This window comes from Mustela lutreola, chromosome 4 (assembly GCF_030435805.1).
Source record: "Mustela lutreola isolate mMusLut2 chromosome 4, mMusLut2.pri, whole genome shotgun sequence".
NCBI classification, from domain to species: domain Eukaryota; kingdom Metazoa; phylum Chordata; class Mammalia; order Carnivora; family Mustelidae; genus Mustela; species Mustela lutreola.
Window position 1 is genome coordinate 196,864,125 of NC_081293.1, and position 14,231 is coordinate 196,878,355.

Below are 14,231 nucleotides of genomic sequence, written 5' to 3' on the forward strand. Positions count from 1 at the left end.
GAGGGGGGCCCAGCCCACTCCCTGTCCCAGAAACAAGATGCGCGATGAGGAAGATAAGGGACTTTAATGAGAAACCAAAATATAGAGAGCCAAAGTGCAAACTGTCCACCCCCCTATTGGGGGGCGTCATCCTGAGCCCCATGTGCACGCCCCTCACCCCCCTTCAGGCCCCCAGCGGAGGCCCAAGGCCTGGAGCTTGTGCCTCAGGTAGCTCTTGAGCTGGGGCAGGCCTCTCTGTGACTCCAGTTCCTCGAAGGGTAGCTGCAGGGGAGGGGAGCAGCGAGTTACCCACATGGTCTGTGGGCTGGGCAGAGGGGAGGCAGGACGGTGGGGAGTCTCACCGGCAGGAGCTGGTAGCCCAGCAGGCCCAGGTGCCGCTCCCGTAGGGCCCGGGAGCCCAGCAGCACTCGGCCATCGCGGCAGAAATGCCAACGTTCCCGCAGCATGAGCACCACCCTGGAGGGGGCGGACGGAGGCTCAGGCGGGTGTCCACAGAGGCAGGGAGGCTCCCCCGCCCTCCTCCCTTACCTCTGGGCGGGGCCGTGGGTAGTGGCCTGGGAGGCGGCCTGGCCCTGGGCACAGGACCTGGGAGGGTAGGGTAGGAAGGGGTCCTGGGTCCTCACGGGAAGCACAGCACCAGAGCTGCTGACACACAGCAGGAAGTCTGGAGGGGGGAGAGAGAGGGCCACTGGCTTCCAGCCAAGGCTCTGTATCCTGGCCAGTCACCCGCCCGTGGGAATTCACCTGTGCAGTAGCCTGGAGGCACGGTCAGGTCCTGTCGGTACTTTTCTTCCCCTAGCAGCTGGCGCAGGCCCTCTGCCACTATATCCTTGTGACTGAGTCAGGACAGGGAGCAAACACCAACAGGGAAAGGCTCAGGAGGCTGGACCCTGGGCAAATGCTTCTGATGTCCCAAGCACCGCCCCCTTCTTTTCTTCCTAACTTCTAAGAGCGTGTCAGCATGGGTCGGCGTCCCCCTGGCTCTCCTACTCTGTGCTTCCTGCAGGCTGGTCCCCTCCCCTCCCCCTGCTGCCCCATCCACCTGTACTTGCAGCGGGCACGGTCAGTGATGAGTGGCTGGGGGAAGATGGGCACTTGCTGCCTTCGGGGAAGGCGGGGACCCCGGTATCCCGGAAGCTCCAGCTCCACGGCCGTGTCTAGCAGGGAGAGGTAGCGCCGCACAATCAGGGCGTGAGGGGTGCCTGTGGGAAAGCAGGACTGAGGCTCGCGGGTAGCAGACTCCCACCCCCAGTTACTCTGCCCACTGGCCGCCAGGGTCCCAGCCAGCCCTCCCGTCCGCGCACCGCTGATGTGGTTGATGAAACTTGGGGAAAAGACAAAGTGCAGGGCCCTGAGGGGCAGACACCGCAGCTGGCACAGTGACATCAAGATGTTGACAGTAGCCAGGGGAGCCACCCCTGCTTCCCGAGCCAGGATCCTCTCAAGGCAGGGCATAAACTGCTGTTCCAGGGGCAAGTAGTTCAGCCGCCCAAAGGGCAGGACCAACTTCTGTACCACCTGTGGAGGAAGAGCAGCCCTTCACCCAGCACGAAACAGTTCTCCAAGATCCTTCACAAGCTGAACCTCAGGGAGGCTTGGCCTGCGAGCTTCTAAGGTCTCTGTAAAGGCAGAACAATCCCTCTACCCCGACGTACACACCAGAAGTTCGACAGCATAACCAGTGTCTTGAGCCCCATGGGATTAATCAAACCAATGGAGACATCGCTGTGGGGTCTGGCCCCGAAGCCTTAGGAGTGGGCTCAACGAAGCTAAGACAGCGCCGAGTGCGGAGAACTGCAGAGAACCAGGCATACACGCTGGGTGGGTGGACAAGCCAGGTGGGGGTGAGCAAAGACGACACCCCGGGGTGGGGGGGAGGGAACAGAGCACAGAGCCTGGCTGGTTGTCCACTGGCAGGCAGCCAGTCAAGCTGAACAGGGGGCCGGCCTGACACTGAGGAGGGCTAGGAGAGGAGCATGGCAGAGCGGGAGGCAATCCCACCTTGCTGCTGAGCTGGGCTTCCTGGACCACCAGGAAGTGGGCAATGGCTTCCAGAAGCTGGGGCTCCCGCAACCGGTGCCGGGCCAGGTGCTGGGCCAGGAGCACCATCACGTTGGGAGTCAGTTCCTCCGGCCTGGCCTCTGTGAAGAACACCCGTCACGCTGGACCCGCAGGCCAGTGCTCGACTAGATCCACTCAGCCCAGACACCACCACCACCTACCGCCTCCTGTCTTCAGCCCCTCCCGCCACCTGCCCTCAGTCCCCTCCAGCACCTGCCAGGCTGCGGATGAGATGCTGCCGGGGACGCCTCAGGAGATGAGGGCAGCTCAGAGCAGCTTCCAATCTTTGCCCACCGCACAGGTCGGGTTGCAGAGTGGGAGGTGGCTTCGGAGGGAGGCGGAACCTCTCCTGCTCCAGGGCACACATCAGGGGCCCATCTGACGGGAAGCCTGAGAGGGAGAGGGTCAGAGGAGGCAGCCCTGGTAACGGGGTGCTGCTCTGTTCCAGTCATGGGGTTCAGTTGCTGGATTCCCAACCTTTCGGGTCTCCGTGTTCTGGATGGAAGGGTTGCTAGAGTGTGAGCAGAAGCACTGGAGAAACGTGAAATAACACGTGACTGTGAGGTCTCAGAACAGTCTGTGGGGAAAGACCTCACACCAACACGGCAGTAAGCTCTCATCGCACGCCAACGGTGACAAACAGTGGTGGCTTTCTAGAGCACTGTGTTGGAAGGAATCAGGGCTGGCACCCCTAGCTAAGCTGGAACGAATGCTGCTGGACTCCTGCTGTCTGCTGTGGATACGGGGGAGCAGCACCGAGCCTGCCCGGCCATGCGCCATTCCTGGCAAAGCCCAAGAGGTGAATTCTGTCAGTGATCTTGGGTCTTCTATGGTCTTTCTCTATTCTTCCGTTAACACCCACCCCCCAGACGCCCTCCTCACCAAGTAAGACTGCAAGGTGCAGACACACGTGGACGGTGTGAGGATCAAAGGAGGGGCAGTTTCGGATGATGAGTTGACTCAAGTCCTGCAGTGTGGCCTGCTCCACGGGAGGGGGTCGTGGCTGGGACCCCAAGAGCTGACCCAGACGACGAAGTGCCACAGGGTAGTGATGGGCGCGCACCTTGGTGGGGTTCTGGCCCAGCCAACGCAGCAGCTCCCCAGGGCTCCTCGCCTGTTCCAGAAGCCGCTGTAGCCCCTGCACAGGGCCTGCATGGAGGCCTCCTCCAGGAGGCCGGTCCCCCCACTTGCTGGGCCCCAGACAGCAGGGCTGTACTGGCGGGAGCAGCAGCAGGCCAGACAGCCGAGCAGCAGAGGCCTGGGCAGAGAGCAGGACTCGAAGCATGGAGTTGGGCGGAGACCCTGAGGGGCAGCCCAGAAAAGGGGGTGAGGTTTTCTCCAAGGAGGAGAAAAACCGGCTCTCTACTGACCTCACTGCCCATTCTGGGGGCCCTGGGGTCAGGGCAACCCACTCATGTTCACCCTTCCCTGTGGCTGCTCTGGTCTTCTTCCCCGCCCGCCCCTCTCTGCCTCCTTCCATCCTTTGAGACAGCACCTTCGGTGTAGTCAGCACAGGGATATTTACAAAGCAAGTCCACATGCACTACGGATCTCCGCTGACGCTCCATACACGCCTCCGAGGTGGCAGGCAGAGCTGGCACTACCTCGATTTCACAGGTGGAGAAACCAAGGCCCAGAGAGGAAAACGGGTTAAGCCCGAGGTCACGGGTCGGGTTAGTGGTCGTGCCCAGCCAGGAGCCCAGCTTGCCCTGTCGATACGCCCTCCCGACCACCTCCCCCTCTCGCAGGAGGCGGCAGCGGCAAGGAGGGTGGAACGCGGGCTCGGCAGCCGGGCGGTCCTGGGTTCCATGCTGGGCGCTCCCACTTACCAGCTGCATGACCTTGGACAAGTGGCTTCGTCTCTCTGCCCAAGCCTCCTCGCCCGTGAAACGAGAACGCAGCGCCCACCTCGCAGGGCGCCCGTGGAGCCCGAGCGCGCAGCTTTGCAATGGCGCGGAGTCGGAGGTGTCAGGGGCCCCCACACCCACCCCGGCCCGGCAACGCCAGGAGACCGTGGTCACGGTCGCCAACACCAACTCCCGCGGCCCTCCCGCAGCCCGCCCCGTAGGCGCCACCCCTACATGGCTCCCCAGGCCCCGCGCAGGTCGCTCCCTCAGTCGGTCTCGGGGCCCGGGAGCCGGGCTCCCCCCGCGGCCTCCTCATCGGCAGGCCACCGAGTCCGCCATCTTCCCAGCAACCCCCGGACCGCGGTCCGGACGCCAATCCCGGCTCAGCCCCCGACCAGCACAGACGTGGCTCCCGTCAGGCCCCGCGCGCCCCTGCGTCGCACGCCCCGCCCTCCACTTCCGGGAAGCTGCGCGCGCCGAGCCGGGGCGGGGAGGGGCGGTGCCGGAGGCTGAGGGGCGGAGCCAAAGGGCCAGGTCGCTAAGGCAGGAGCGAAGGGAGAGCGGAAGCCGGCGGCGGGTGGTATGATGTTGGGATCCCCGGGGAGGGCCCGGTCTGCGTCCTTCACGCCTTTCCTCCCAGAGGGCAAGAGGTCCCTGCTCAACACCCCCACGGGGCCACACACCCGGACACACACCAGGAGTGAAAACTTCACAGTCATTTAATCTGCACATGTTCCACACAATCCCTCTGCCCCTCCCAGCTCCCCTTCCCCAGCGCCCCGCAGTCCTTAGGTCCTCAAATCAGCCCAAGGAGCTATTAGGGACTAGAGGTGGCTGGGTCCTGGCAGGATTCTAAGAAGGGCCCAGGGGTGTAGCCCGGCTCTGCCCGGGGCCAAGGCAGTGACAGCAGCTGCCTGACCCAGAGGAGCTGACTGTCAGTGGGGGCCGAGGGCCAGCAGCCCCAGCAGGTGGCCCAGAGGCATGGAGGTCACAAGGGGGGACCTCAGCCGACTCCCGGAGCGCTCTGCTGCGCAGGGCTGGGCTCCAGGGTAGCGGGAAGAGGCAGGCCGGAGAGGTGGGCCTGGGTAGACAACAGCGCCCACTGTGTCGCGGGGAGCAAGGTCCAGAGGGGCCAGCAACGCTTCCGAGAGCCCGTGGAGGCACTACGGGCGGTACATGGCAAAGGCCAGGAGACTGAGGAGCAGGGTGAAGCCCGCCAGACCCAGAGTGGCGGTCAGGGGAAAGAAGGGCCGGTACTGGATCTGGCAGTACCAGAGGAGCAACAGAAGCAGCAGCAGCAGGGGCAGCAGCAGGCTGCCCATTTCCAGCCCGGAGGGGCCTGGCTCTGACCCCGGTGGGCAAGGGGGGTGTAGGGGACCGACGCGCGTGGACACGTGGCAGTGGAGAACGCAGTTGGGCGGGAGGTGAAGGCTGCCCAGGGTCTGGGTGTCGTCTCCTAGCAGCTGCCCTTGGTAGATGAGTCGCACCTGCTGTTCCCGGCCGGGAAACTGGGTCCTGAGGAGAGAGGGACCTGGGTAAGAGAGCAGGCCTCAGGCAATCCTGGTTCCTTGCCCAGACCAACACTCCCACCCCTCACCTTTGCCTCCACCCAGCACTCAGGTGGTGGCCTCTATGGGGGTCCCCTCCTGCTATAAGGGGAATGATAGGGGGAATGACGTGGGGACCTCAGTTCCTTCGTCTGCAGGAGGGGGAAGTCTCAGATCTCTCTGATGGCCCTTCCGGGTCTGTAATGCCCCCACCCCAATCTTTAGAATCTCTTTCCTGTTCTCATCCCGGCTTACCTTTTCAGGGAGCCAATGGTATCGTGGGGCCAGGCCCTGGCCACCTGCTCTGAATCGTTGAGGAATTTCAGCCGTAGCACGAGGGGCTCCTGGGGGGAGTCCGGCGAAGTCGATGTCGCTGAGAGCCCAACGCCAGGCTCTGGCTGTGCAGCCTGACCTCTGTGTCTCAAGCTGGGGGTCTCGGATCCGGGGGCCTCCCCTCTGATGCTGCCGGTGACCGCCATGGCTTCACTGGGCTGTGCTGCTGCTGGAGTCCCCGACGGCTGGGGCAGTGGGTCGGCACCCTCCGCAGTGTGTGTTGAGACCCAGGCGAGAGCCAGCACCAGAAGGCAGGCAAGCACCGCGAAAAGGACGGTCACCTCATCACCCACCCCTTCAATCAAGGCCATGGCACCTGCCTTGCCTGCCACCTTACTGAGCTGGAGAGGTACAAAGAACCCATGAGGGGCTGGCTCGCTGGCCAACTTCACTCCAACAGGCTCCTGCCCCCACCCCACCAAACTCTCCCAGTCCTTATTCCTCTGTCCCATTACCCACACTCCACCTTAGGGCTCATACTGATCTGAAACCCGGCTGTCCCAAATTTCCCTCCAGTGCCCCTTCCCATAACCAAATCCCAAGTCCTACCTTTTTGTAACCCGAGTTCTAGGTCCTAACCATCTCCCCAATTCATTCAAACCCTATCCCGCTGTAAGGGCCTTGATCTTTTATGCAACTTCTCCCCTAAATTCAACCCTCAGCAAACTTCACCCCAAAGCTTACCTAATCTTCCATCTACTATCCCAAAGTTCACCTTCTCCTTCGTCTATTTCACCCCAAAGCTTATCTACTTCTCCATCATTAAAGTTTCTGCAAGGGGGGAAGAAAATGGGGTTCTATGTCCCCCACCTCCACCCCCGTTATCATTTAACCAAACCGCACCCGCGGCAGGGGACTGCTTCCCAAGGCTTCCCCACACCATACGTCAATCTCCGCCCTTCGGCAATTCGGAGCTTCCGAAAGCTGCCATCCCCCCACCGGACTTGACCCCTCGGGTCTACTCAAGCCCCACCCCGCGGCGGCCGGACTCGGCGCCTCCTCTCCCAAACCCAGTCCGCAAGCGGCCCCGAGATCCCGCCGGGGAATCCGAGACTTGGCCCTCCCCACCCCCAACTCTTCCATCATCCCTCCCATCTTCCCGCCCCCCGGAGCCACGGGAGGGCACCGGCGAACCCGGGGCGGGGCCAGCGGGAGCCAGCTGGGGCCCGGGGCGGTGGGGTGGGCGCGGTCACCGCGCGGGGACTCACCGCCCGGCTCCGCCAGCTCCATAGCGGACCCTCGGGCACTTCCGGGCGGGAGGCGCCGAGGTCGCGGACACCTGAAGGCACCCCCTCCTTCCCTGCCGCCGCCTCGCGAAGCATTGTGGGACTTGTAGTCCCGCTTGGTGCGCATTTCCCGCCCTCTGCCTTGCTGACCCACGTGCCGGCATCCGCAGGCTAGTCGTGGTGACCGCAAGTCGCTGAGTGGCCGCGGGGGCGGGCTTAAGGGTTATGCCATTCTCCTGAGGTCCGGGCAACAGGAAGACCCGCCACCTCCCCCGCTGGCATCCAGGGCATCTGTCACTCTAAAAACCGACGTCAGCGAGAACACGTCAGAGCACCCGTGTTTCCAGATGCAGGCTCTGGGGCGCTCAGGTGGCCCCTACCGTGGTCTGTTGTTATGTCAGAGTGGGCGCCAGAAGGCACTGTGGGCCCCTTAAATTGACTCTTTGGCTCAGAGCCCGGTACCCATGGGCTGTCCCATCAGGTTGGCTGAGGACATTCATCGCCGGGGCTGGCCACAGTAGCTTGGGCTGCCCTGTCTCCTTGGTCCCTTCCTCCACACCGCCCCTGTAAGACTATGCGAGAAGACAGACCTTGGAATCTGGCACAAATGCTGATCTCTTATCCCGTGTTTATTAACTGTGTGACCTTGGGGGCACATGAAATCTCTTTGATCCGTAATTGCTTTGTTCCTAAAACATAGTTCATAAGGAAATTGTAAGGAAGAAATTAAGCGTTTTATTAAACAAGTATGGAAACTGTGTAAGGGAGCCATTACACACTAGGTATTTGTTTGCCTAGTATTACACGAGTACCTAGTTACCCAGTATTACACCAATACTCTGGGCTTGGAAACTACATTCTTAGTGTGTTACTGTGTAGAGGACTTGGATCCTCAGCCTGGCTTGGGCCCGCTAATATCGATGGCTCTTTTCCTACCTTCCTCTGGGCCACAGAGATCTCATGTGCTGGGTTTTATATGCCAGTCCTGGGGAAAAGCCACGTACCCTAGTGTTTCCACAGTTCATGCTTACTCGTCCAAGCAGGTACCCCAAGTGGGAACAGGTACTGCCTTGGGAAAATCAGTTTAGATGTATAACATGCAGATCTAACTTCTCTCTAGTTCTTTCCCTCCTATTCATTCGTTTATTCTAGAAACATTTATTAAATCTATACTATATGTCAGGCACTGTGCAAGATGCTGGGAATACAATGGTGAATCACACAGGTGAACTTGTCCCTGCCCTCACATGGCTCATATGATGATAGGGGAGAGATACGTAGACGATCCCACCAGGCCTAACACAGATCTGTGCTGGCTGTTGGTGCAACACATAGGAGAAGCTCTTTACCCTCAGCATTTCTCCTGGGAGCTACCTGGTGCAAATTCTTGCTGCCAGTTCTAGTTAAGCATCTAAAAGAGATGTTTGTTGTGGCTTTCAGAATTATACAGCATCAGAGCTAGGTGTTCTGCTCAATCACTGTATTTTGCACATGAAGCACAGAGAAGGAACAAGACATCAGTAAGGTCCAACATGTAGATAAGCCTGAATCTCTTAGGAGCTAGGGAAGCCCCAGGTGTTGAAAAGCTCACATCTGGTTCTTTTTCTTTTTCTTTTCTTTTCTTAAATAAGATTCCACCCATTTATTTGACAGAAAGAGACACCACGAGAGAGGGAACACAAGCAGGGGGAGTGGGAGAGAGAGACGCAGACTTCTCCCTGAGCAGGGAGCCTGTTGCAGGGCTCTATTCCAGGACCCCAGGATCATGACCTGAGCCAAAGGCAGATGCCCAACGACTGAGCCACCCAGGCGCCCCTGGCTCTTTCAATGGTACAAGACACTTGGGTGACCACATTGGTACCGGGGCAGAGTTGTATGAGTAGCCAGATGGGGCAACTCTTTGCTAGGAAAAGATTCAGCTTGGGTTGGGAAATGAAACTGTGTATAAAAAGCCTGACATATGTCAATTGTGTCAGAGGACATCTGGGCACAGCCCTGGGAGGCTGACTGGCTGGGGCCAGGGCCCAGCACACACCCTGTCTTAGAGGCATTTTTGCAAAGGTTGAGGATGACCACTGACTAGCAGGACCGCAGACAGCTTTGGCAATTGCGATGCAGAGAAATTGAAACATGGAAGGGAGCTCCCTGGCCCCTCCAGGAGTGAACAAAAACACAAGATGGTCAAGGGGTTGAGGACAAATAAGAGAGCCATGCAGGCTCTGGTGAATCTTTTGAATGGGGCGAGTGGGGGAAGAAGGGATCCTTTTGGATTCCTCTCTCTTCTCTGCCCATGTACCAGCTGGTCTGGGGCGCGGCAGACGGTAAACCATCCAAGTCCCAGAGGGGAATCGTCTAGGAGAAGCCTGAAGATGAGCGAGGGGCTGTTGTTTAAAGCGCCATTTCCAAAGGCCTTGCTGATGAAGCTCTCAAGAAGTGGAAATAGAAGCTGGGGACCCAGATTTCCAGGCTCTGTGCTGCAGTCCGCAGTGGAGAGACCCGGAGACCATCAGAGAGAGAACCCCGGGGACAAGGCGTTCTCCAGGGATGATCACGGGCGGGAACAGGGGAGCCTGTGCAGTCCTAAAGGCCAGACCCCTTAAGTGAGGCGCAGCTGTGCCTGGGCTGGCGGCCCTTCTCTGCCGTCCGCCGCGTTCATCAGTTACCTTCAGGCGCAAGGCACTGCTCGGGCACTGCCCCAAGATCGGACACCCCACCCAGACCAGAGCAGGGAGGCGAAAGAGACAGCCGGGGCCGGGAGGAGGCCAGAGCAGCTGTCCACTTGGAGCCGGTGGCCCTCAAGGCGGGTGTGGGTGGGGGCTGGAGAGCAGGCGGAAGGGCCAAGGCTGGGTGGGAGGGGCCCGGGCGCCGGGGCTGGAGCGCGCGGCTTGTGGGGTGGAGGCTGCAGAGCCAGCGAGCGAGCGAGGGGCGGGGGCGCTGGGGCCGGCGCGCAGGAGGGGCGGGGGCGGCGGGGAGGGGGCCTCGGGCTGCGTGTGCCGGAGCTGGCGGGGGCGGCGGTGCGTGCGCATGACGCGGGGGGAGGGCCCGGGCCGCGCGCTCCCGGTCCCGTTGTTGTTGCCGCTGGAGGCTTCTCCGAGGCAGCGGGATCGCGGCGCCGAGAAGCGCCCTGCAGCGGCGGCCACAGCGTGCGCGGCGGCGCCTCCCGGCCTCGGCCCCCGGCCTCCAGCCTCATGCGCTAGCCCCGCGCCGCCGGCTCCGTAGTCCCGGCCCCGCCAGCCCCGCGCGCCCGCCCGCCACCGCCGCCGCCGCAGCGCCGCCCCGGGCCCCGGCCGGGCCCGCCTCGGGCCCCGCGGCTCCAGAGCCATGAACTTCCAGGCGGGCGGGGGGCAGAGCCCGCAGCAGCAGCCGAGCCTGGCGGCGCCGGGGGGCGGCGGCGGCGGCGGCGGCGGCGCGGGGGGCGGCGGGCAGTTCGGCGGCGCGGGGCCGGGGGCCGGGGGCGGCGGCGGCCCCTCGCAGCAGCTGGCCGGCGGGCCCCCCCAGCAGTTCGCGCTCTCCAACTCGGCAGCCATCCGGGCCGAGATCCAACGCTTCGAATCCGTGCATCCCAATATCTACGCCATCTACGACCTGATCGAGCGCATCGAGGACTTGGCGCTGCAGAACCAGATCCGGGAGCACGTCATCTCCATCGAGGGTGAGCGGAGCCGGGGTCTGCGGGAGATGGGGCGCGGTGGCCCGGCTCGGCCACGCTCTCCCCGTCGGGGGTCCTCGCGCCTGAGATCCCGGCCACGCGGTGTGCTGATAGCCGGCGCTGCAGAGCGGTCGTCCAGGCTTCGCTGTATGTCGTCCGGGGACACCGGGGCTCGGGGCTGGTCCCGTGCCAGGCGACACGTTTTCTGCTCATAGTGCTCTAGGGCGCGAGGGTGGTGTCGCTCCCGGGACAGGTGCGCTCAGAGCCGCAGAGGTCCGGGGGGTTGGGGCCAGAGCTGCCAGGCCTGGCGAGGGAAGGTGGGCGCAGCGGAGGGCCTCGGCGGGCCGGGAGGTGGGGCCGCTGTCCCGGCCCTGCCCCGCGGCGGGGCGGGGGATCGAGCCTCCCGTTAGTGGATGGCAGCCTTCCCGGGCCCAGCGCCTGCGGGCCCCGGAGGGTGGCGCTCGCCGCGGCGCCCTTTTCCGAAGCACACCCCCTACGCTGCCGCTGCCAGGCGGGCGCGGGCCGGGCCTGGCGTGGGGCTCCGGCGGCGCGACCGCGTGGGAGGCCCCGGCCGGTACATCCGCGCCTTCGCCGGGTCCCACGCGCACCCGGGAACCGCTCGGGAGGCGGGCGCGGGACTGCGGGGAGCTGACCGACCTCCATGGACACGGTTCGGGCGTCAAATGCCTGAAGCCCGGGCCACTGCCCTGCCCAGCGCTCCTTTCTTTAGGCTCTTGGGCCCAGGACTTTGGCTGCCAAGGTGGGCAGAAGAAGTGGGTGCACGCTGCTGGCACATATCCCGCCCCCCTGATGTGGTGGGGACCCGCAGCACCCAGGGATAGCCTGGTGGCACTGTGACCTTTGAGAGCCCAAGGGGCAGACGGGCCTCACCCTGGGTCACCTGCTTCCTGTCTAGCTCCATTTGGAGGAGGACTTCCCACTGGCAGGTGGTGGGTTCCCCTATAGTGGAAATGCAGGGGAAACTGCAGGGGTTTTTGGGTGATGACATGGAGTTGTGGGCAGGGGCCTGTCCACTTCTTGGGCCTCACAGTTGGGGCCACGTTCTCATCTTCTGTGAGGCTCTGGGGGCTCCCTCTCCTGAACACTTCCGTTCTGCTTTTGGAGGCCCCGCTAGCCCGGGAAGGAGCATTCAGTATTTTGGGAGTAGAGGACCCCATTTAGAGCTCTCGGAACGTTCCAGTCTGACTTCCTCTGCCCTCTCCCCAGTCCTCTCTTACCTCTTTCCTCTCAAGGCTGAGTTCCCTGTGAACTAATTAGGCGACAGGAAAAACTCATTAACATGGGGATCTGAGTAAATGGCCTGAATCACCGTTGCAGCTGGGGACCAGGAGATGGCATTGTGCGAGCCCAGGGCCCCAAAGAGAGGAGACCGGATATTTCTCCTAGATCTGAAGCGGGTGGGGCAGGGAGAGTGGCCATTCCTTGTGGCTTCACTGCCTTTCCGAGGAAGCAGAAGTTCCCCATCGGCTCTGAGATACCCCCAGCTCCTTTTGTTGAGGAGAGTTGGTGGGATAGTCATGAAAGGGACAGGGACAGAGAGAAGAAAGACATCTGCTGCAGAGCACTCCCCCCGCCCCCAGCAGGGAGGGGCAGGAATCCGCTGGATTCCCATCCAGCTTCAGCTTCCTTAACACTGACCTGTGACCGTCCCCCCCAACACACCCCAGCTCAGGCGGCCTCTGGCTGGGCATCTTCTGTGACATGAAGGCCACGGTTCCTGGGATGCACTGAGTTTTCATCCCAGTCTTGAATTCAACATGACAGGCAGAATTTCCCTTCTTAGAGCCCTCCCCCATGACCAACTTCCCCATTGCGGTTTGGAACCTCATGTTCTGTCTGCTTAGCCTGGAAGCTTGGTATCACCATCGTGAATCCTGGGACCCGATGTCTCATTGTCACCAGGCCCAGCTGCTCCGCACACATCCGTTCTCAGCTCTCCTGATCCCTGCTTCCCTGCTCTTTCTTGGCAGGCCCTCCCACCTCTTCCTTCCTGCGTCTCCCTTCTCTCCCAGCCTCTCTCCTAGAATCCATCTCTAGGGCCCACCTAACCCCTGCTTCCCTACTTTTGTCACCCAGCTCTAGGCAGGCAGCAAAACAACAACAACAAAAAAACCCAACCCAGAAAACTCCTTCTCCAGTTTCTCCCTATAGCCTTCCCGTAGCAGAGCCCCTTTTTGGGGGAGGAAGGAGAACAGCTTCGTGCGCGCGTTTCCCTCTTCCCTGTGAACCGGACTGAGGCCCCCTGCCAGGGCCCGGGACCTGGGTCCATGTGTTACATAACACATCTGTAGCCAGAGGAGGCCCGTCTGTGTTTACGAGGGCCGAGCCTCTTAGCGGGAAGGGATGACATTTTCCTGGAGTATAATAAGCTTCCGCCTCACTCCGGTAATACTTCGGTGAAGGATTTATTTGTCCCAGCTCTGAAGGTGACCTAGGAGACGCAGTCAGAATCCATTTGGCACCTTGCCGTCCTGTCTTCTCCCTGCTTCCTTCCGTCGCCTCTAACCCTGTGACCAGGGCGGGAGGAAGCAGAGGGACATTCAGCTGTCCTGTTTCAGGGCAGGGTTTGAGGCGGAATGAGACTGTTTCTGAAATGTGCCTTTTCCACCAAAGGCCAAGGAAGGAGAAAAGGTGCTCATCCTGTAGTTCTCCGGAATAAAAGAAGTGTAACCGGGTGCTGGGGTAGAGGGATAGAAGACTGAACCACCGGCAGAGCCTCCGAGCCAGTCTCACCTCCCTGGCTGGGGAAACTGAGGTTCAGAGAAAGGAGGGATCGTGTGGGGCCTCAGGTAACAGTCTGCGGGGAAGGGAACCCTTCACATGTGCTTGGGTCTCCCGGCTATGTCCTAGAAAGAGGGCTGCAGAGGAACTGGGCCTCGGGCCAGTTGGGGGACAGCCTGGGCACGTGGGACCTGCAGACGCCCGGGCCAAGTGAGCTAGGAGCCAGGATGAGTTGTTGGGAGGAGCAGCCTCGGGGTCCTGGAGTCCGAGCAGCGGTGGGCCCTGCAGGCCCACAGGCAGGTCCAGGAAGCGCGCCATGGCCTCCGGTGCTGTGTGGCTGCCCCTTGGGCAGGAACTGGGTTTGGTCAGCTGGTGACTTGTTGCTGTCCCCTTTGTTTTCCTCTCAAGATGTTTTTTCTAAACAATGGAGCGCCTCTGAGTGTTCCAACGGCCAAGTCACCCTTTGAAGGCTTCCTTAGGCGCTGCTGGCCGGCCGCCAGGGCAGGGGGCTCTGTTACTCCCTGGGATCGACGGAGGTCAGCAGGTGCAGGTTTTCCTGGTGGGTTCAAGCCAAGGCTAGAGAGGGATCGTGCTTCTGAACTGTGGGCAGGGCGTGCTGGGTAGGGCTTGGAGGGAGCGGGCAGGGGGTGCCTGCCTCAGCAGCGAGTCTCCCTCGCAGCCCTGCCTGGGGCTCGAGTTCATCCCGCTTCCTCTGTGTCTAGTGACGAGACCCTGGCAGCGCCCTTGGAATGCTGTGACATAGGTGGGGCGCGGTTGCAGCCGTTTCGGAGGCAGGGAAGCTGTCTTCTGGGCTCCGTTGGCCTTC

At 61.8% G+C, this 14,231-nt stretch overlaps 3 protein-coding genes across 11 annotated transcripts in view; 1 reads left to right on the forward strand and 2 right to left on the reverse strand.

The window, feature by feature from the left end:
- Window positions 1-45: 45 nt before the first annotated feature.
- FASTK (Fas activated serine/threonine kinase) lies at window positions 46-4,328 on the reverse strand. 4 transcript variants are annotated; one of them, XM_059172263.1, is made up of 10 exons: window positions 4,143-4,327; window positions 2,944-3,363; window positions 2,275-2,451; window positions 2,002-2,141; window positions 1,305-1,518; window positions 1,043-1,202; window positions 745-836; window positions 529-664; window positions 342-456; window positions 46-261 (listed from the first exon to the last, which is right to left on the reverse strand). In XM_059172263.1, the coding sequence occupies exons 1-10, from the start codon at window positions 4,222-4,224 to the stop codon at window positions 154-156; spliced, it is 1,644 nt and encodes a 547-aa protein (XP_059028246.1). In that variant the 5' UTR covers window positions 4,225-4,327; the 3' UTR covers window positions 46-153. The 4 variants fall into 4 exon arrangements, with proteins under 4 accessions (XP_059028246.1, XP_059028244.1, XP_059028247.1 ...); XM_059172261.1 differs by lacking the exon at window positions 4,143-4,327 and adding an exon at window positions 3,557-4,135; XM_059172264.1 differs by lacking the exon at window positions 2,944-3,363 and having other exon boundaries at window positions 4,143-4,328.
- Window positions 4,329-4,609: 281 nt separating this feature from the next.
- On the reverse strand, window positions 4,610-7,141 carry TMUB1 (transmembrane and ubiquitin like domain containing 1). Of its 3 annotated transcripts, XM_059172268.1 has the most exons (4): window positions 6,997-7,098; window positions 6,473-6,559; window positions 5,711-6,129; window positions 4,610-5,423 (listed from the first exon to the last, which is right to left on the reverse strand). In XM_059172268.1, exons 3-4 carry the CDS (start codon window positions 6,097-6,099, stop codon window positions 5,072-5,074), a joined length of 741 nt encoding a protein of 246 aa, XP_059028251.1. In that variant the 5' UTR covers window positions 6,100-6,129; window positions 6,473-6,559; window positions 6,997-7,098; the 3' UTR covers window positions 4,610-5,071. The 3 variants fall into 3 exon arrangements, with proteins under 3 accessions (XP_059028251.1, XP_059028249.1, XP_059028250.1); XM_059172266.1 differs by lacking the exon at window positions 6,473-6,559 and having other exon boundaries at window positions 6,997-7,141; XM_059172267.1 differs by having other exon boundaries at window positions 5,711-6,559.
- Window positions 7,142-9,977: 2,836 nt separating this feature from the next.
- Window positions 9,978-14,231, forward strand: part of AGAP3 (ArfGAP with GTPase domain, ankyrin repeat and PH domain 3) — a 52,015-nt gene continuing 47,761 nt past the window's right edge. The window contains exon 1 of one of the 4 annotated variants that reach the window (XM_059172256.1): window positions 9,978-10,666. In XM_059172256.1, coding sequence (XP_059028239.1) covers window positions 10,336-10,666 — 331 coding nt within the window. In that variant the 5' untranslated portion in view covers window positions 9,978-10,335. The remainder of the gene's footprint in view (window positions 10,667-14,231) is intronic. The other 3 variants (XM_059172257.1, XM_059172260.1, XM_059172259.1) reach the window with 3 other exon arrangements.